The 18,571-nt window shown below is 33.7% G+C and overlaps 2 protein-coding genes and 1 long non-coding RNA gene across 3 annotated transcripts; 1 reads left to right on the top strand and 2 right to left on the bottom strand.

Moving 5' to 3' along the window:
- Positions 770 to 3,830, top strand: LOC18600807 (pentatricopeptide repeat-containing protein At2g13600). The gene has a single exon (XM_007031481.2). It carries the CDS (start codon positions 878 to 880, stop codon positions 3,062 to 3,064), a length of 2,187 nt encoding a protein of 728 aa, XP_007031543.2. The 5' UTR covers positions 770 to 877; the 3' UTR covers positions 3,065 to 3,830.
- Positions 3,561 to 11,357, bottom strand: LOC18600806 (protein MICRORCHIDIA 6). Its single transcript, XM_018118947.1, has 17 exons — positions 10,982 to 11,357; positions 10,721 to 10,795; positions 10,549 to 10,583; positions 10,075 to 10,153; positions 9,862 to 9,951; positions 9,678 to 9,753; positions 9,078 to 9,156; positions 8,447 to 8,581; positions 7,683 to 7,781; positions 7,490 to 7,591; positions 7,277 to 7,420; positions 7,068 to 7,160; positions 5,734 to 5,788; positions 5,520 to 5,631; positions 4,985 to 5,121; positions 4,793 to 4,860; positions 3,561 to 3,665 (listed from the first exon to the last, which is right to left on the bottom strand). Exons 1-17 carry the CDS (start codon positions 11,355 to 11,357, stop codon positions 3,561 to 3,563), a joined length of 1,860 nt encoding a protein of 619 aa, XP_017974436.1.
- On the bottom strand, positions 17,382 to 18,453 carry LOC108661506. Its single transcript, XR_001927310.1, has 4 exons — positions 18,311 to 18,453; positions 18,146 to 18,252; positions 17,912 to 18,019; positions 17,382 to 17,783 (listed from the first exon to the last, which is right to left on the bottom strand). It is a non-coding gene; the product is annotated as an uncharacterized LOC108661506 (long non-coding RNA).

Genomic DNA, 18,571 nt, shown 5'->3' with positions numbered 1-18,571 from the left:
TCGGAACAAGTTTTATGGATTTCAGAAGTATTTTTCATGGATTATCAACGAATTTTAACAATGAAAAATAATTTGTGAAAAAAATTGTTAGTAAATCTTTGATGTTAAATAAATATTTGATACGAACCAATATTTTCAATTAAAATTTTTGTAGTAATTAATCGCATCAACTTATTATCGATGAAATATTCCTTCAAAAATTTCATTTGAGTTTTCATTTTTATTTGAAAAAAATCCATTTGATGTTGTTTAATTTATTTCAAAAATTCCGAATTATTACAGAAGGAAAATTTCCATCAATAATGAATGATTTTCTTATATCAAAATTCTCCTTTTAAAAAATGTATTATCTAATGTCATATATAATTCATACAACTTTTGGAAAGCATTCAATCTTGAAATAAAAGTGAAAATCCAAGCAATTCTTTTCTTGAATAGATGTGGTTATTTTTATAACCAATATGATTATTAGCTCCACTTTTCAATCATAGGACCACATGATGCATGCAAATATATATGTGTATATATATATATATATATATATATCTTTTATTCTTAANATTAGGTTATGCTTATTACTTGTATTTTTTTAATTTAAATTGTATTTTTTTTATTTATTTACTAGATTTTGATAATTTTTCTTCATATAAGTACAACATATAGTATACATAACCTATTAATTAATAAAACTTTAAGAAGAATTTAAAGAAATAAAATATGTATGCCACAACATTCTACTTTCTTTTTAATGAAGTGTTATAATTTACCCCAAAATTCATGTCGTTTCCTCCAATTTTCCCGCCACATTGAACCATCTTCCCTATAAATACCCACCAAATTTTATCAAACACAATTTTTCCAATCCCATTTTCGTAGCATGAACTCTGCTTTGAAAGCCCTTTTCTTAACTGATCCAAGAAAAAACTTCAACTCTTATGTTCATAAATGTGCTTCTTTATTGAAAAATTTCTCAGACAAAGGCTTAGTCTCAGGAGGAACTCTCCTCCATAGCCTTTTATTTAAAAAGGGTGTTTTTTCTGAGAGATTTATAGCTATCAAGCTATTAATAATGTACCTTAATTTTAGGAAATTACCCGAAGCTAATCAGATTGTGAAGGAGCTTGATGGGTTTGATTTAGTTGTCCGAAATTGTTTGATAAATGCCAATGTTCAGTGGGGAAATTTAGGCGAAGCTCGAAAACTGTTCGATGAAATGCCTGAGAGAAACGAGGTTTCCTGGACGACGTTGATTTCAGGTTTAATGAAACATGGAAGAGTGCAAGAATCAATGTGGTATTTTGAAAGGAACCCATTTAAGAATGTAGTCTCGTGGACCGCGGGAATCAGTGGGTTCGTGCGAAACGGGTTCAGTTTTCATGGTCTGAAGCTTTTCGTAAGGTTGCTTGAATCTGGGGTTAAGCCAAATCAAGTTACTTTTACTTCTGTAGTTAGCGCGTGCATAGAGACAGGTGACTTCGAGTTGGGAATGAGTGTTGTAGGATTGATAGTTAAAACCGGGTTTGAGGATAATGTATCGGTCTGTAACTCTTTGATAACGTTGTGTCTAAGAATGGGTGAATTTGATTTGGCGAGGAGGCTGTTTGATCGCATGGAAACTAGAGATGTTGTTTCGTGGACAGCAATACTAGATATGTATGTGGAGCTGGGGGACTTGGGAGAGGCAAGGAGGATTTTTGATGAGATGCCGGAAAGAAATGAAGTTTCTTGGAGTGCAATTATTGCTAGGTATAGTCAGAGTGGTGACCATCGAGAGGCTTTGAACCTCTTTCGACAAATGGTTCAACTAGGCCTCAAGCCAACTATCTCTTGTTTCTCTAGTATTCTCAGTGCATTGGCTAGCCTTGAGCTTTTACGAGCAGGGAGGAACATCCATGCACATGTTAAGAAAATTGGGATTGAGGGAGATGTTTTCATTAGTAGCTCTCTTGTTGACATGTACTGTAAATGTGGGGAGACTGAAGATGGACGCTTGGTTTTTGACTCAATTGAAAAGAAGAATGTGGTTTTATGGAATTCTATGGTTGGTGGGTACAGTGTAAATAGACAAATGGATGAAGCCAAGAATTTGTTTGATCACATGCCTACTCGAAATAATGTCTCTTGGGGTGCTATAATTGGTGGCTATTTGGAATATAAGCAATTTGATAAGGTGTTTGAAGTTTTTAATGAGATGCTTTTGACAGGGGAAATTCCAACCAAGCCCACTTTCTCGAGTGTGCTTTGTGGCTGTGCAAGCGTGGCCTCGTTGGAGAAAGGCAAGGATCTCCATGGAAAGATTGTAAAACTTGGGTTCCAAAATGATGTTTTCTTGGGCACTGCCTTAACTGACATGTATGCAAAATCGGGAGATATTGCGAGCTCCAAGCAGGTCTTTGATAGAATGCCGGAGAGAAACGAAATCTCATGGACTGTGATGATTCAAGGACTTGCAGAAAGTGGTTTTGTGGAAGAATCTCTTGCTTTGTTTGAAGAAATGAGAAGAACTTCCTCTGTTGCTCCTAATGAGCTCATGCTTTTATCAGTTCTATTTGCATGTTCTCACTCCGGGTTAGTTGATAAAGGGCTCCAGTTCTTTGAAGAAATGGAGAGAGTATATGGTATAAGGCCAAAGGGAAGACACTACACGTGCATGGTGGATATGCTGTCTCGATCTGGACGCCTATACGAAGCTGAAGCTTTCATTAATTCCTTGCCATTTCAACCTGAAGCCAATGCATTAGCAGCTCTACTAAGTGGTTGTAAGACATACAAAAATGAGGAGATAGCAGAGAGAACAGCTAGGAAACTTGGTGAACTAGCAGAGAAAAGCTCCGCTGGATTTGTCTTGTTGTCTAACATATATGCTTCAGCTGGGAGATGGATTGATGTTTCAAATATTAGGAAGTTAATGAGGGAGAAGGGATTGAAAAAGAGTGGTGGCTGCAGTTGGGTTGAGGTGAGAAACCATGTACATTCTTTTTATTCGGAAGATGGAACACACTCAGAATCAGCTGAGATTTATGATATCTTGGAGCTCTTGAGATCTGAAATGCTGGGCTCCTAGAAATATCTTCTCTAACTGACACTCTCACCTTCCCCTGACTTGCTGAAATGATCTAGATTTCAAGGATGTTCTATGCTGTAGAATAGACCATTTACCTTTTCGAGAAAACGTGCATTGTCATCTTTCGAGCAGACAGTTAAAGGGCTGCAAATAAGGGCACATAATTGTATATCGGTTGCAGCTGTAGCATAAACATCAGAGAGACAAGTTTGGCAGTTCTTGATGCAAAATCAGAGCATATCAAGTCTTGTGTCTAGTCTCTCTACTTATACCTTTGTCCTCCAAACTAAGTTAAGCCATGAGGGGAAAGGTTCGCCCTCTTCTCAGCTAAAGAAGTTTTTGAAATTTTGTTTCCAAAGACAAGAGAGTCCTGGTTTCAATTGAAGAAAACCAGGGTTGAATGGTCTGAGCATGCAGGTGGAGGGCTGCATGCTAGGTGAAGTAAGAAGATCACAGTCAAATATTCATCACAGATGGGAGATTTTTTTCCCCAAATCTACCCCTTTACAGGCTTATCCTTCGAAGACATGTCGAGTAATTTTGACTCCAGCATTTTATACTCATGCTGGGCATCCTGTAATTCACTTTGAAGTTGCTGCACCTGCAACAATTGCAAACGAGGATGAGATAATGAAAGTGAAGCCAAATCAAGGCTGCGCAGTGCATATATTTTTCTTGTGTGAGCAGATGTATATAACTTGAAGTTAAGGTGTGCCAAAAGTTGACCAAATGAAAAGTCTTTCCAACTGGTTTACCAATGCATCAATCAGATTGCTTTTTTACCTTCATGTTAAGTTCTTTTTCCCTCTTCTCTAATTCCAATAGCCTGCAAATCACGCAAGAAATCAGCTAAGATGATGTATACTAGTTATTTTGTGAAAGTATTGGCAGGCAGTTGGGATGCAAGTCAGGCCAGGCTCTAGGTTGTCTAAGCATAAACTATCTATCTTCATTTTCAAAAGCTTCCCACCCAACCTAATACCATCTCTAGGAAAATAACAATAAATTGTTGAAGTGTTCTACTCACTGTGACCGCAGCCTTTTGTTTCTTTGCATCAAAATTATTTTCTCTGAATGTTCCACTTCATTCTTGATTCTTTTTTCAGGCTGTCAACACAATATGACGAGGAATGGTAATAATGATCCCTCATCCAGTAAATCAACTGAATATGAAATAATGGGTGGAGAGAACAGTAATAAGATCCATGTTCAAGTAAATATAAGTAAAGCAGCAGAAAAGATGTCTGCTAGATCATGAATCATTTATGCACAGCAAACAGTTTTACCTGAGAACTTCCAATTAACCCAGTGTGAACATCATTCCGCAGAACAATGATATGATATGTTCATAAGCCCCTTTTCCACCACTCACAATGAAGAAAAAGATGGGCTGCTGAAGAGTGTAGACAACACACTAAAATGGTAAACAGTAGAAACTGCTATCCCATCATGTTCCTAGGTACTCAGACTGATCCTTGGAGGCTAACACTTATGAAGACAAGTTCAAACATCATCGTCGACGGATATGGTTTTTACTTCCATAAATAGTTGAAATTAAGTTACACAGGGATGACTCGGTAAAATTAATAAAACAGTTGTAGAAAAGAAGTTACAATGAAAGCAGCCAGATAGACATTCTATATCAGTTAACCTATTCTAATCTCATAATATAAGCTTGATGATATTTTCACCACAACTGAACTTTAAGAAAGAGATATTTCTATAAACCTGCAATTCTCCATGGTGGACAATATCAGTTTCTGGGGGATTAAGCTCCTTATTCTTCATATTTGAACCTGTTTAAGATAAATAGGAACTTGTAAGATATGCCAACAAGTCATCCACATCAACTTATTGGTGCCAGCAACAAAAAATTCAAGCATTTGCATCTTTGTTGATAATTTTTGATAGGTTAAGCACCTTGTTGGGACCTGGTTTGGTTTAAAGCAGATCTCTTCCTTTTTGGGACCACAAAATCTGGCAAGTATGCCCGAGAAGACAATGTTACTTTAGTTTTTCTCCCTGGTTTATAACCAATCAGTTCACAGTGCAAACGCCTGCCAAGATACAAAAGTGCCATTGACACGTTAGTTCACCAGAACATAAGAGATCCAGACACATTTGAGGTGACATTTTTCATTAGAGCCGAATGAATTCAAATCCAGGTGAATTTAAATTAAAAGAAAAGTTTATAAAGGACTTCCGGTTGATTATGATATCTTGAAAGTTACAAAAATTATGATATTAAAGGAATTGCCTTCAATCCAACCCTTAATGATTTAAATAAGTTCACCTTATATATTGGAGCAAATGCCTTAAATCAAAAACCAAATAACAATTTTCCTTGGGTGTTCAATAATGGTGGAGGTAAGGGGCAGTTCAATGCTGAGTATATTTGAATTTCTTTCACCTTTTTGACTTATTAAAAAGTTCCAATGATACCCAATGTACTCACCAATACTCCTGTGTCATTAGCTTTAAGCGGTCATGAAGCTTTCGAGAGAGGGAGGTTTTCTCAAAATCTTGCTTATTGTGAGTTGGCTCAATAAAATTTGCTTCAAGAACACCTGCAACACCCATAAACAAATCATCAGCTGCTCACAACAATTTGATTTGATTTAAATGAAACCCCTTGAACAATTGAGACTAAGCACATGAGCAGCTCTCACCCACAACACCTCTTCCCCGACTGCCTGTTGTAGTTTTACGTCCATGCCAAAATGGCTGCATGGACAAATTGAAGATATGAGAAGACCAAGAAAAGGATGAAGCAACTAATATGATGTGCATATGCAACTAATATGATGTGCATATATATTAATAATCTAGTTAAAGCTTAATTAGAGAATTACGTCACCAAGAAAACTTAGTTGACGAGACTTTACAGTCTCCCTTCAAATTGAAAGGTTTTACGATTTTATTCACGAAAAACATCTCGAAAGTAAAAGTTTAAATCTCTACATATATACTATAGTAGGTTTTTAAAAATTTTCAACGTGGATTTGAGGTGTTATAGAATTGAGTAGTTGAAATTGTGATATCTTATATCACATATGATATGAATATAATTACTAAAAATAATATAAAGATTTAAAACAATCATTACTAGTAACTTGGAGTTTAAGATCTTAATTATCGTTGGGCTAATGGTGCTTCAGTTTGGATTGTTATAATTGATATTTGATCGCATGTATTAGCCCAATGTGGACTTTCACAATTTGCTGGTGAAGTCTCGGTCCTATAGAGTGTACATAAATTGTTATTATAATGTATGATCTTGATGAAAATATAAAAAATTTGAAAAGATAAGATAAATAAGATCATAATACCTCATTTCATATCGAATGTGCGTGATTGTTAAAAGTCATATAAAGATCCAAGATAGCATTTAGACATGAATCACTTTGTTCTTTCCCAGGGGTAACGTTTTTACTTACCTCAACTTTCAATATACCATGAAATTTCAAAAGCAAAAAAGTTTATAAAGATCCAAGACAATCATTACTAGTAACTTGGAGTTTTAAATCTTAAAGGTCACATGATTTAAGTTTGAAAACTTGTTAGGTTAACGGTGCTTGAATCTAGGTTATTACAATTAGAATCTGATCATGTACCAATCCAACGTAAACTTCTATAATTTGCTGTGCGATCTTGATCCTATAAAGCAAGTCTTGATTATAATTATAATATGTGACCTTTCTAAGAATATTAAAGATTTGAATGGATAGAACTGTAATATCTCATTTCACATTTGATGTGCGTGATTGAGAAAAGTTATAAAAATTTAAATCAATTATTATTGGTAACTTGAATTTCAACGTTTAAAGCTCACATGATTTAAATTTGAAAAATTATTTGGTTAGTGGTGTTTGGATCTGTGTCACTGTCCGATATACAATTCAATCAAGCAAATCCAAGAAAAGGGACAAAAAAAAAAAAGGGACACACAAGCTAAACATATCAAATGAGTTTAAGGCTGCAACAAAATGATGAAAGGTTTTACCAATATAAGGCGGTTCTTGTGGTAGATGCAGTAACCATGAATGTTTACGCTAGGAGCTTCCTTCACAAAACCTATGGTAGTAACAACTACAGCCTGAAAAATGCAACCATCAGCCACAGGCAGCCATCGATGGCTTCAATACATGCAAGCACACAATAACGCACAATATTCTGCACAGACAGAGCACAAGTAGAGAATCTAGCACGAACCTCAGTGTTACCAGTCTGAGGCTTATATACTATGAACTCACGATATATGAGATCATCAGCAATATTATGGTGCTTGACAAATTGTCCACGTAGTATAACATTGAAGCGCGATGGTAGCCGCAGATATAGGATCGATAAGTATGCCTGTAAAGCTTGAAGGAGTAAGTAAAAGTAAATTTGTTGTCAAGATCAAGATGTAAATCTTAAACGTACACGAAGTGAATAGTGGTATCTGTTGGCTACGTGCTGATCAAAGCTTTGTTTTGTGCTGTCACCTCCCGGACATATTTTTGGGTGCCCATGGATACGAATATCCTGCAACAATCGATCACACAGTGCTAAACCATCAAAACATTATTGCAATTGCTACTTCAGAAGGAAATAAAGGCAAAGGGGTGAAGGAAACCTTGGGATCAGAATCAAAATCTAGCTCCATATCCCCATCATTGTTTAACCAAAGATTGTAGATAACAATTTTTGTTCCATGATGGCCTACATCATCAAACTGAGAACTGAGTTAACATCATCATCCAAAACAAGGGAAATGAAAAACATGATGGAACATAAAGCTTTAGAAAAGTGGGAAAGTCATGACATCTGCAACAAGAACCACAAGAAAACCGCACCCTTCAAGCCTCAGATACACAACATCTTTTATCAAAATCCCACAAGGCAAAAGTAAGGAACCTATGCTCCTTTGTCGACTGTATTAAATGAACCAATTATTCAATCTTCATAACTTTGTGCAGTGATAACACTCAGTTGACAAATTAAGGATACCATTTTGTACACAGCCATCCAAATTATGACAAACCAGTGCCAGTAAAGGATCACCTTCATCACCAGCGATTCAACTGCACAGCCACCATCACCTCTGAAGCCAGCAATCTGTACTATGGGTATAAAGGCCCAACAAGACATTTAAAAGAATCTATATATTTTTTTTAGTGTTGTGGTTGTTCTACAGCTAAACCAAATCAAGATAGTTCCTGTTTTTTTGTTCTTTTTGGTTTTCACACAGCAAGTCTATAACTAAGCAAAAGTGAAGAGAAATTTTAATACCATTTGTCATTGCACAAACATCTGATTGTAAAAGGGAAACTCTTCTAAAGATTGCACAAATATATGATTCTAATCAAGCAAAAGTGAAAATTTCCTAATTAAGCTTACTTGATTCAGAAGTTCCTCTTCCGTTGAATAAGGAGACCACATCAACAACGTTGAGAGGTTTGAAGCAAAGTGTTCTTTGGCATGTTCAGGTATGGGCCCAAATGCTTTAGTTGATGAGTTATACTCGTAATCCACCTGTGTAGTGAGAAAGATTTAACAGTGAGTTTGAAGGCAGGAAATGACCATATTCGAGTACAATAGCTTCAAGGTCTCAAATTACTCTTAAGGAAACCAAGGTAGAAGTGAAGCATTACTTTTAATTTTCTCAAAAATATCAACAAAAAGGAAGGTGACTTTAGTGCTTCCAACAAGTTAATGACCTCCAAATCTAGTCCTCCATTTTCTTTTGTTAGCCAGGATATGTGCATATTTATCTGATAGAAAGTAACATTTCTATACATAAAACAAATTTTGATGCAGAAAATAAGTTTGACTTATCAGCTTGGCCAGTTTTCTATTCTCCAGGGAGACAATTCTCAAGTGGATAACCTTGACTTCTTGCCTGTGTTTAACTAAATAATAATTAACAGGGACATGAGTTTTGTGAATTGATTACCAATGTGCAGTTTGCAGATGAAGGAGATAGACCACCAAATATCCATAGAAATTAGCTGCATAAATGATAACTTACCATTGGTATAACTATCCTGTCATAACCCATTTGTCTCAGAAATGTATAAGAGAGGAGTCCAACACTTTGAGTCATAGTACTGCACAAGTTTATACCAACAATAAACAAAGGATCATAAGTACTCAGACAGCACATGAGCAGGTGTTTCATATGTACATGAAAAATATTAACCTTTTGTCCAGTCAATAAGAAATTTAGTTGTACTTGGACCCCCACTATTCAAAACCAGACTCTGATAGTTTATCATTTTCTTTAGACTTGTATTGAATAAAAAAATACACAGTTAAAAACTAGGTATTAAAGAAGGACTCATAATTAGCAGAAAGTTCTTGTGTGCAATGCCAAGCAATATTAGCCATAAAGGAGCAGAATTTGCTGGTTAGGATTCCAAGTAAATATCAGTGCAAGAAATCAATAGAGACATTCATGAAAGCCCAAAGTTAAATTTCAACATAAGATGACTGGTTCTGTATTAAGATGGTACCAATTTTCCCTTTCCTTTTCCCCATCCTTTTAAGTTTTACCCTCTCTTTTGCCTCCTTGAAGCAGGATGTCAAGCATAAAATATTTTAGAAGCTTTTGAAAATAAAGACAATAGACCTCATTTTCATGTGACGAGTGATGACTATAACATCTGCTCCCACTCTCATAGAGCCAGTCTTGAGACCATTTCCATCTGAAATTCCACAATCCACCAATTAATAGAAAAAAAAGAAAAGGGGGGGGGGGGGNGGGGGGGGGGGGGGGTGGGGAGAGAGAGAGAATTGCAAAGCAAAGACCATACACTGTCCAATAGCATGTTTCATTTTCTTATCTGAAAATCCAAAGCTCATACAAAGCCTTATAGCTTCTGGGTCCATTCCACCACCATTATCTTTATTGAAAATTCAGTTTGGAAAACAGAAAATTGAAATGAGAAAACTGTAAGGAGCAGAAGAACACAACTAAGATTTCCTAATAAAATCTCAACACTATTTAGAGTGGGTGGAAGAAGTACCTTGGATTAACAAAGCTGGACTCTCATCCCGAGGATTTGAGATTTTGTCAACATGAACAAAAGTAGCACCATTTCGTACCTATACCATAGAGCCGATGTAATACACATGGACACAGGTGCAATTAACAAGAATGAGAAGCCTTAATGCTCTTACGCCATGTTCTCTTGGAGATTCTTATTTTGTTTTCTCTTTATTACGTAAGGTCACTGGTATGCATGCATAATTCAGAATAAAATTTAATAGAAAGGAAAATAATAAAAGGAGCACATTGTTGACAACTAAGCAATGATCAATCTCCTTGCCAGCATAGAATACGAGAACTTCAGGCTGAATTTGAAGAGCTCAACATCCTCTAATAATTATGTTTCATAGTACAATGTTCTTAACCTGATCATCCAACCTGGTTGTGACTCTTCTGCCAAATCAAAATTTTATAACAAGTTCTGATAAAAAAGTATACAAAGGGAACTTACCTCATCAAATGCATTATCAAGCAGCTCAGCTATGGCTGCCAAAGTAAGCAACAAAAGGCAAAACATAAAGGAAGAATAGAGACAGAGGCAAAAAAACATATATTAGCATTATATTTTATGGATAACATTACAAAAAGAAAACAAATAAAACATATATTACAAACGAACGTACCACCAAAGACCCATTTATGAGAGGTGGCATTGGAATGAAGGAACATTGGATGTACACGAAACTGATTTCTCCCATCTGTCAAACAAGATCATAAAATAAAGTTTCTTAACAACCAAAATAAGGGAACAATCATATTGGTGAGAGCATGTACATACAAGCATGCTGATGGTTATGTTTCTTAGTTATTCTATCAGTTTTCATCATCCCATACATGTTGCAGAGCATATAATATGTTGAGACAAGCAAGTGGCAGCCAATTACCTTGCTTTGCTGCTTTAAGCTTCGACCTGTCCCCCACTTCATAGTTCCCAGATCTCCAAAATTGCCGACAAATTGGTATAACACAGGAAGCAGCAGGCGAAGATGAAAGACATAATTCATTAACTGTAGAACCCCCTTGATATGGCACACTGGAGTTACTATTTCCAGTTCTACAAGCCTCTACGTCTCTGTTCTCCTCTTCTTCTTGTATCATAGATTGAAGGTTCGAGTTCCGATGTCGACCTCTTCCAACTTGATCATTATCTATGATTTGGGGTGGTCCAAAAACTGAACCCAGGTCCTTTCTCCCACTCTCTGCATTCGTCTCTTTGGTCACATTGTCACAACTTACATCTACGACGTTTAAAATGCTCATGTTGAGCTCTAAAGAAGAATATACGACGAAATCCAACGAATGTCAAGAATGCTGCAAAAGGTAAACAAAAACGAAGCAGAGGAAATAAATAACAGGCCAGGGAAACGAAAGAACATTAAGCTCAAACAGTTTGGGTGAGTGTAAGCATGGTATCCGTAGACTACAAATATGAATACCAACGAAGCAATTATGTAGTCAACAAAGTAATTTAGTTAAATGAAGGCTTGAAGCTAAGAAAAGCAGTCGTGCACCAATAAATCCAAAATGACAATGTTGCATCAACAGAAACAAATCAACTTTGATTTCCCTTAGCAAAAACATACTACAGACTTAAATTCCAAGGACCCATATTCGCCAAAATCAAGCTCCCATGAAAACCAGCTCAGATAATGAAAACCGAGATGCATGCTTTTCATGCATGCAAGAGTAGAGGAAATCAAGAAAAGGGTAGTGAAAATTGTATTAAAAAAATTCTAAAACAAAGCAAAATCATCTGAAACAATAGTAAATGAGAGAGGTAAATAATAAAATAAAGAGTACCAGTAAGATTCTTCGTGGACTCAAGATTCATTGTAGGAAAGCAAAGTGTAATGATTGCTACTAAAAGAAAATGTAGAACTAGAAGGAAGAGGTCGTTGTAAAGAAAAGTTGACGGAAAATAGAAAATGGTGGAGATCAAAGCGAGTAAATCTGTAAAGACAGTGAGAGAAACCCAGAAATAATGTTTTTATATTGGTTGGTAGGGGTGGTATTGCTTCTTACACAAGGTGTAGGTTGGTATACTCTGAATTTTTTTTTACACTATTTTATAGAAATTCCATGTTCACTTAAATAATATGGATAAAATTTGAATTCAATTTATTTATAAAAACATCCAATATTAAATCAAAGCTGACATTATGAGAATATTTTCAAAGTTTAGGTTGAATTCTCTTTAATTACATATTTTTGTATTTAGACAAGTTTTCTCATAAAAATCTACTCCTCCTTGATAATTGTGCAATTTTAAAGGCTTGCAAAGATTAAATTTGGCATAATATTAAAAAAATTACTTAAAAAATTTAAATAAGTTTTATTTTTTATTACGTTCAATCAAGTTTTTACATTTTTATTTTGATTTAAATAGACTTTTATAATTAACGATTAACTATTTTTCTTAATCAAAATGTCACTTGTCATAAAAAGATGAATTCAGTCCATACGATTAAAATTCAAAAAGAGGTCGATTAGTTGGAATTTTTTGATTGAATTAAACAAGTTAACTGAATACTCACCCTTACCAACAACTCTATTTTGCAAACACCTTTAAGGAAGCAGTCATCCACTCATACAATAGACCTACAACTTTTAATCCACCTTTCCTTATTATAAGCTTTGAAACATACATAAAACCTCAAAAGCACTACCTACCTTTTGCATTTTTTGTGTCCACTTGAATTTTAATTGGGATCCCTAGATTACCATGCATCAACTTTAATGCATAACCTCACAACCTACCATTCTCCTATATGCAATTAACTCCTTTCTCATGACTCATAATCCTTCTAGTCCTCTAATATATGCTCACTGTGGTATATATTTTTTAGGTAGTGTTTGGTATGAGGAAAGTGAGAGTATATTTCTTATAATGTGTCAAATTAAATTATATTGTAGTGTTTATTTGCAACAAACCACTACAATGTAAGATTGTAATGCAATCACATTACAACTTAAGGATGTAATGTGATTCCAATCCAAAATCAATGCAATCACATTACATTGCATTCTGCAATGTTATTAAAGACATTTGCCTTTCAATTTTATTACTTTGTTAAAAACATTTTGTAAAGTTAAAATTAATAAAAAAATTAAAATAAAATATATAATATAAGAATTAGAAATCAAAATAAAATAAAATATAAGAAATTAAAAATTTATATAATAAGGTAAAAGAAATTAAAATAAAATATATAATACAAAAAATTATATTAAATAAATGAAAATAAAATATATAAGATTGTAATAAAAATTGAAAATAAAATATATGACATTAAAAATATATTTTAAGAGTTGATATTATATAAAAATTAACAATAAAAAAATACAAGTATATTAAACTTGCATTTTAATAAATAAGGGTAATTCTGAAAATTAATATTACATTCCCAATAAAGTATTTGTAAACCAAATGCTGTAATGTTATCTTTCCTGCATTTTAATTATTACTTTACTTGTATACCAAATACTGTAATGTTATTTTTCCTGCAATCACATTACCTGCAATCACATTTCCTATAATCACATTGCTTTGTAAGATACCAAACGCCACCTTACGTTTTGTTGCATAATGTCTTTAAATTCTTAATCTTCAAACTTGGTTAAGATAATATCTTATCCTCGAAATGTTTAAAGATGTATTATATCGAAAACAACTTATTCTTGTTGCTCCTTATACACCTAAGCTCATGGTGATATGTCTTAATACAAAAACAGTGACATCTAGACTCGCAGCTTGCACACAACCTTCACAACCCTCTTTGCAACTTACTTTAACTTTATGTGATTTATTTGTCACAGACCTTAGTTGCACACCTTTTGCAAATGCATATTCTTAAATTGCTTGTTATTCTTAAATCTCATACATTGATCTTATATTGAAATGACACAGTTAGGATCACACTTAGATCCCAAACATTTCTTCCTTGTAAGAATCTTATCATTAGATTGGACATCATTGGAATAATATCTAAGATCATCAGAGTTCACGCACTCACTCTCATTTTCCTGATCCTCTTCTTCAATACTCACCCTATCACACTCATCATCACTTGCGTGTCCATATTCACCTTCCAATGACCTTTATTTACCATATCAATAGCATTTTCATTTACAGCATTAGATGGAACTAGAATAGTTGTGTCTTCTAAGTCATCACTTTGTTTACAACTTCTTTGTTTAAACTTTTTTAATTTCTTGGATTTTTGTATCCTTACTTTCACTTAAACACTCAACATCAACTAATAAAGTATGTCTCGATTTCAAGTCATTCCTTATCACCACATTATTATCTTCATCATCAACTTCAACATCAAGATTATTCATTGTCTCATGGGCTTGGGGCCCATATACGACATCTATGTCTTCATCGACATCAACTTTGTTGTTTTCATTGTGATCAACCCCAATATTGTCCTTACCTTCCACATCATTCTTACCTTTTACATTTTCATATTAAAGGAGAAAAAGAGTGTCATCTATAATATCAGACACATCAACTACTTGGTCACAATATAAATCTACAAAAGCCCATTTTGTCAATATACAAATTCAATTTAAGTCACTCTCATCATCATATACCACCATCAAATTGTTGAAAAACTCCATCTGAGGGATTCTAAGGTAAATAAATGGCACATTTAAATACCTTAATTCTATAATAAACCTTTTATGTCAAAAAAAGAATAACATATGAAGATCAATTTTAAATCTAACATGCATGCCATTCAAATAGTCCATTTTCAGAAAATATATAAATTTTCCACCATGGACAATTCCAATTGAATATATAACCTCAGGTTTATCAACATCAAAATTGCATAGCATATGAATTAAATTTGCATTTTTTAAAGTGTTCTGTCAACATCAGTGGTCTAGCTATACTATTTTCTATTAACAAAAGTACATACAAACATAATGGTCTAACCAATAAAAACCATTCTTCCAACCAACCAAAGCCATTATTTATCAAAACAACCAATAGATGCAATTTTATGTTGGCTATAGGGACCAATAAGCACATGCAAACACAAAAAAGCTATTACTATACAAGGCCTAAAAAATAATTTTCATACCACAACTCGAGATTAAAAACCAATTATGCAATATCCAACATATATTTGGCACTCAATTTTGAAAACAAATCACAAATATAAACCCTAAACATATTAATCTTCAAAACAAATAAAAAGACAAAAATCTAAAATCCATCGTACCTTACTCAAACAAGAGATTTCTCTTCCTGTTTTGGGATCATCAGTTCCTAAGTGAAGCCTACCTTTAATCTTTGAAACACTAAATTTGACTTTTTGTAATTGGTTATCTTTCTCCTTTCGAAGTTGATTTCTCCTTCTCCTTTCAAAATCAATTTTTCTTTCTTAAGAAATTGATTTCTCTTTCTCTTTCTCTATTCGAATCTTTTCTAAATCGAGGTTTTGGTTTTAGGTTTCATATGAGGTTTATTACAAATAAGAAAATTAGGGTTTTCCTATTAAATTGATTTTTCCAAACGTTTTTACCTTAATTGCTTGTTTTAACCAACCAATTAGCCTTTGACATGTGACAGGTGAAAGGAGAAAAGAGACAAAAAAGCCACACCAACGGCAACAAATTCCACATCACCGATCCTAGTTATGTCTTTTGAATAGCCACTTTTTTACGTCATTTGTCATGTACACAATAAATGACAACTGGTATTAAGACTAACATTTGTTATATTTCCTTTACGAGATAAAGGTTTTTTTGGGTAAACAATTTAAGAATAGGATCTTATTTGGATATAAATAAAAGAAAAAAGTTTATTTGGACACAATAAAAATATAAAAACTTAATTAAAAGATTGATATAATTTAGAGACTTAATGGTCTAACCAATAAAAACTATTTGTCCAACCAACAAAAGCCATTATTTGTCAAAACAAATAAGCATATGCAAGCACAAAGAAGCTACTATTATACAAGGCTTAAAAAATAATTTTTCATACCATAAGTCGAAATTAAAAACCGATTATACAATCTCCAAAATGTATTTGGCACTCAATTTTGAAAACAAATAACAAATATAAACTCTAAACACATTAATCTTCAAAACAGATAAAAATCCAAAATTCATAGTACCTTAATAAAATAAGAGATTCCTCTTCGTGTTTTGGGATTACTAGTTTCGAAGTGAGGCCTACCTTTAATTTTTGAAACATTAAATTTAATTTTTTAATTGATTTATCTATCTCCCTTCGAAGTCAATTTCTCTTTTGTTTTTTTTGAAATCGATTTCTCTTTCTCCTTCTTTATTCAAATCTTTTCCAAATCGAGGTTCTGGTTCTAGGTTTCATACAAGGTTTAACATAAATAAGAAAATTAGGGTTTTCCTGTTAGGTTGATTTCTTCAAACATTTTTACCTTAATTACTTGTTTCAACCAGCCAATTAGCCTTTGACATGTGACAGGTGAAAGGAGAAAAAAGACAAAAAAGGCACACTGACAACAATAATTTTCACGTCATTGATCCTTATTATGTATTTTGAACAACCACTTTCCTACGTCATTTCCCATGTACACAGTAAATAAAAATTGGTATTGGGAATAACATTCATTATGCTACAAAAAAACAAGACACTATTGATGAAAAATTTCGCTAGTAATAGTTAAGATTCCGTTAGTATGTTATATTATCAACGGAAAAACCAACGAATATTTTCATTGATATTCAGTTGAAAATACTGTGGTTGGTAATGGCAAATCCATTGGTGATGAAATATTTCATCGGTAAGTTACAGGTCGAATATTTCGTTGGTAATTATGTCTATAAAGGCTCAGATTCATTGGTCGGTTTCTCGTCAATAATGGGAAAATTTCATCGATAATTTTTGTCAATAACAGTACTGGCAAATTAGGATCCGTTGGTAATTATAGATGGATAGTCAATGGAGTTGACTTTAAAGATCACTAGCAGTATTCGTCAGCAATGACTTCAAATCAATAGGTATTTTGTTGATATTGTGAATGAACTCCATCAGTAAAGGATGAATTCCATCAATAATTTCGGTGGTAACTGATGAATTTCTTCAGTAATGGATGAATTTCGTCAGTAATAATTGTATAACCGATTTTTTTATATTAAATTTTGTCTTGTTCCTAATGAAATTATTGTATGATGTTGTTATTGATAATAGCAAACATATATGCATATAAAAAATATAAAAATGTAATACAAATTATAATTAATAAAAAAATTCAATGTAAACATTTGATAATAATCCAAATAAGTATCTAATACAAAGCTCACTGAGGGGATGAGGGTGGCTACTATTGCTATTACTGTGGTGGATGTGGCAGACTTGATTACTGTGATGAGGAAAACTTAGAGGCGTTGAAAGGTAATAACCTTGCTGCAATGACTTCCAATAAGTTATTAATTTTACCCATCGACGTTATCAAGGTACTAATAGTATTAACCAATTGTCTATATCCTCCGAGCTCAAGTGTAGGGGGCAGAGGAGGTCATGCAACATCAAGACCACAAGCAGACTCAAACATCATGGATGGAGCTAGAAGTCTTGAAACGAGGACTCTAGTACCAAATCCGTAGATGTGGGTCCGAGTATTATTGGGCCTTCCAATGGCCTTGATCCATGCCTCAGGATCAAACTTCGGTTGAGTCGACAGCTCCTTACTGTAGTTATGTAATAAAGCTGAAACGTATGATTACTATAAATAGAAAAGCAATTAAAATTATCAAGTTATTTAATCGATAAGCAATATACATATATATATATATATATAAACACATGTATTACTTACATAAACAGTCTTGGACTTATTGTCCACAAATTCTCTAGTACCCTTCTATTGTTTGTGAATGCATTCGAAGAGGTCAGAGAACATCACTTGACGCTGCTTTTCCTCGAACTATAATAATAACAAAAGAGTAAGAATAAAAAACACATCATTGCATAGTATCGCAATCGTTAACAACATAAAGAATTGTATTATTAAAGTGAATGATTTTTGTAGTATTAAAATAAAATCACGTACCATCCTGTTCTGGTGTAGGGTGAAAGGCAAGGAACCCTTAGTATGTTTTGCAACATTACTGTCCTTCTCTGTTAGGTTGTTCTGCTTGGCCTTGTGTGTGTGTGTGACTACTACTCAAGCATGAACTATATGTTATCAATTAGTTGGTCCAAGGTCACGCCTTACCTTTCATCAATAGGAGATCGACGTGCATGCGTCTGAGTCCATCTTAACCTTCTTGCGTTTATTCGCTACTAGATCCTTGAGACGATCCTTGCAAATCTTTTCCCATATAGACCAGACCTCCGTTGCATCTACAACAACCCATGTAAAAGATTCCTACAACCAAGAAAAATATATATTAAATCAAAAAATTATAATAGATACATATTAATACTATATCCTTACATTATCTTGAATTTACACCACATGTTATTCTTAGGCTCC

This window comes from Theobroma cacao, chromosome 4, assembly GCF_000208745.1.
Source record: "Theobroma cacao cultivar B97-61/B2 chromosome 4, Criollo_cocoa_genome_V2, whole genome shotgun sequence".
Lineage (NCBI taxonomy): Eukaryota > Viridiplantae > Streptophyta > Magnoliopsida > Malvales > Malvaceae > Theobroma > Theobroma cacao.
The sequence above is the reverse complement of the archived record's forward strand: the minus strand, read 5'-3'. Positions and strand labels throughout refer to the sequence as shown.